The following is a 3,373-nucleotide window of genomic DNA, read 5'->3' on the forward strand; positions in this document are numbered from 1 at the left end:
GCTGGGAGGAGGTGGAAACTTGTTTTTTTTCCTTTTCTCAATAAAATAAAAAACAAAAAATAAAAAAATTAAAAAAAAAAGAACTAACTACAGAAATAGTGAAGAAATTTGTGAATAAAGGTTGTTTTTCATGTGAAAAAAAAAATTTAAAAAGTTATTTATTAATGCTGTGTATTAGCAGGAGGCACATATGCCTTGCGAACAGGTGGGGGTCAGTGTGCAGGGGCCCTGAGGAAGAATGGTTCCCTTCTATTATGTGGGTCCTGGGGAATGAACTAAGTTTATCAGGTTTGGTGGCAGGCTCCTGACCCACTGAGCCATCTATGTAGCCCACATAAACTCATTTTTTAAAAAGGATAAAGTGGTGGGAAACTTAGAAACCAAAATGTCAGTGTCAGCCTTTCGAAATCAGTTTGGCAGGATCCATCTGAAGCTGTAAAAGCATGCCCTTGGGCATAGTCAACCATTCCTGGACTCTAATCTTGAGAAAATAACTTGAAAGATAGTACAAGATATAGACTGTGCAATTTTCCTCACAGTGTTACTTATATAATGAAAGAAATCCCTAAGCTAACATCCTGACAATGTAGAGATGCGGGTTAGATATGACTCATTAATTTTTATTCAGTGTAGTTATTAAAGATGTATACCAAGAGTAATAATGTGGTAAACATGTTATTATGTAATGTTATATATAACACAGTTATGTCTTGGCTCCCATTACAAATGAAACTTTATGTTACCCAAGTAAACATATGGGCAAGAGCAGATAAGGAGGTGGGAGCCTAAAGCAGTTTGGTCAGAACAAAGGTGGGGATTTTATTTGTTTTTCTCTTACCATCTTGTGAAACTATTTTGATACAATCAAAGCTTCTTTAAGAAGTAATGATTAATTGACATTCTTTCGGTCGCTTCAAACTGGAATTATTTTATAATTATAAGAGATTTTAAGAACCATGTGGTCATCCTCCCTGTTGCCCCATGCCCTGCTATCGTGAATATCAATAAAGAACTTAGTGTTTGTGACTGGTCCATACAGGGTGGATACTGCAGGTTATGGCATTGGCAGTGCCCCCCCTCCCATCCTCTGCTAAGCAACTAGACATTTCTTTGTTGATCATAGCCAGAGAAAAGCTTCAGAAATTTCTGTCCTAAATAGAAAGAGGAAGCAAGGGACATGTGCCACAAATGATAGGTCTCCTTCCAGTGTTGTTCCTGATAACTGCTTGTTCTAGTTGTTAGAAGTATTTTATGAAAATTGTATGTAATATACCTTGCACGAAGGAAAGGCCCCTTGAACTATAGTTTGTCTCTGTTCCCAGCTAAAGCCTCGGGTCAACAGGTTCTTTGTTTTCTGTCGTTGAGTGTGTAGCCCATAAGTGAAAGTTGGGGAAGAAGAAACATGTGGTGTAACATTGCATTGGGGTTTTCCATTTTCTGTCCCATCTCTTGATCTTTCTTTCAGATTGAGACAGTTTCAATAGTGGTTAGTGCCTGCAGGCTTTTGCTTTGTTTGTGGGTTCTTGTTTTCTGATTTTGGAAGCCACTCACAAAGATAGCCTTGACAGTGGGGAATTTCCTACTTAGTGAAACAATTGGCCAAGCAGGAAAAAGGCTGTTGCAGGTACTCAAGGTACTCTTGATGCCTGCCAGGAACGTGGACTTGGTGTTAACATGTATCACGAACATGTTTTCCAGGGTGGATCACTTGTATACCTTCTTTGTTCAATGGTCTCCCGATGTCTATGGGAAAGACGCCAAGGAGCAAGGCTTTGTGGTGGTAGAGAAAGAAGAACTGAACATGATCGACAATTTCTTCAGTGAGCCCACCACCAAGAGCTGGGAGGTAAACACCTGGGTAGGAAATAGGCTGTCATGACCCCTAAAATGCCAACCACGGAGAAAATGGTCTTGTGTTCAGATTCCAAAAACTTTGAATAGCTGATACTATTCTTATTCTTTCTTTAATTTTTCTAACCATTTAAAATACATTTATGAAACTTTGTTTCCTGTGTCATAAAAAATGGATGGTAAGTTTCCCAACCCTGAGTTCCCTTTATCCAATTAGACCATCATATATCAAGTATATCTTGTGGGGCAGGGCATGGTAGTATAAAGATGGATAAGATAGGTCTCTCTTTGTAATAAGCTTTCAGAACTGAGATGGCAGATCAGGGAATAAAGAGAAATATGTCTGTCACTCCTTCCTCCTTTAAGCCTGTTTTTGGAGTTATGGATCTCTCTGAGGTCTGGTCCTTTGACTCCATCCTATTCTATACCTTTCTGGGACCCTTCAAAGCTTTTTGTTCTATGTTGGGGAGATGGTGAATGACTTCAGGGACATCCCTACTATCAGTTATCAGAGCACATGCGTTGCTTAGTGGTTCTTCCATCTATCATACCCATCTAGACTCCTCCATTCCTGGAAGGTGTATCCTCACACTTGCTCTAATCCTAGCTGTACAAGCATTGGCACAGAAAAACAAAAGAAGGCAGAGTGCCACATACCTGGTGTCCTGCTTCTCCACAGGCAAAGACTGAAGGGTCACTTGAGTTCAAGACTTTGAGCTCAACCTAAGCAGCATATCTAGGGCTCATCTCAAAAGACAAAACAGAGCAAAAGCCTCAAACCAAGAAGAATGGTACCAAGATAGCTGGATGATACTGAGTTCATCTGTGTCCTCCCCGACTCATTACTGGAACTCTTTCCCTTTTCTGACCTTTTGCCCAATTCTCCCTAAACTTCCCTGCCCACGTTAATATCCACACATCCCATAGTATGACCTGCCTTTCACATTATAAAGAGGAAGGAATTGGACAAATTTACTTTCTGATACTCCCTCTCCTCTATTTTCAGTTATCAGTTACATTCTCGGTTTCTGACTCGGGGGAACAGGCTCTTTTCCTCTCCAAGGCTGACTTCTGTTTTATCAGTCACAGCTGTCTCTCTTATGTGTCTTTAAAGGCTTTTTCCTTCCTGCCTGGTTCCTTATCTTTTACCGGGATAAGATGTTTCTTTGTATTTTTTTTTTAAGGAAAAAAATAAAGGAAGAAATATCTCATCTCTTTTAATTTCACTATGTGTGTATGTATGAGTGTGTGAGAAACACCCCTGTCCCTCAGCTTCATGGTTGTGAAGGAGAACTGTAGACTCTCATAAGATAAAAGTTTTTTAATCTTAAGCATATCCAGAATAACTCATAATGCTGCAAAATTTTTGTTTCTGCTCCCATATTTATATCTTAGTGGTGTCCAAGCCACAAACCCACGAGTAATACTAGATCCTTCTCTTTCATCATCTTGACTAGGCAGCTCATCTCCAATCAGAATCATGTTAACTCTGGTTTTAAATGCTGCAGGGCCCTCCACCACT

General features: G+C 39.8%; 1 protein-coding gene across 1 annotated transcript in view; it reads left to right on the plus strand.

The window, feature by feature from the left end:
* Positions 1 to 3,373, plus strand: part of Ncoa7 (nuclear receptor coactivator 7) — a 148,225-nt gene that overhangs the window by 129,167 nt on the left and 15,685 nt on the right. The window contains exon 11 of the mRNA XM_013352416.2: positions 1,699 to 1,846. Within this exon, the coding sequence (XP_013207870.1) occupies positions 1,699 to 1,846 (148 nt within the window). The remainder of the gene's footprint in view (positions 1 to 1,698; positions 1,847 to 3,373) is intronic.

This window comes from Microtus ochrogaster, linkage group LG9 (assembly GCF_000317375.1).
Source record: "Microtus ochrogaster isolate Prairie Vole_2 linkage group LG9, MicOch1.0, whole genome shotgun sequence".
Lineage (NCBI taxonomy): Eukaryota > Metazoa > Chordata > Mammalia > Rodentia > Cricetidae > Microtus > Microtus ochrogaster.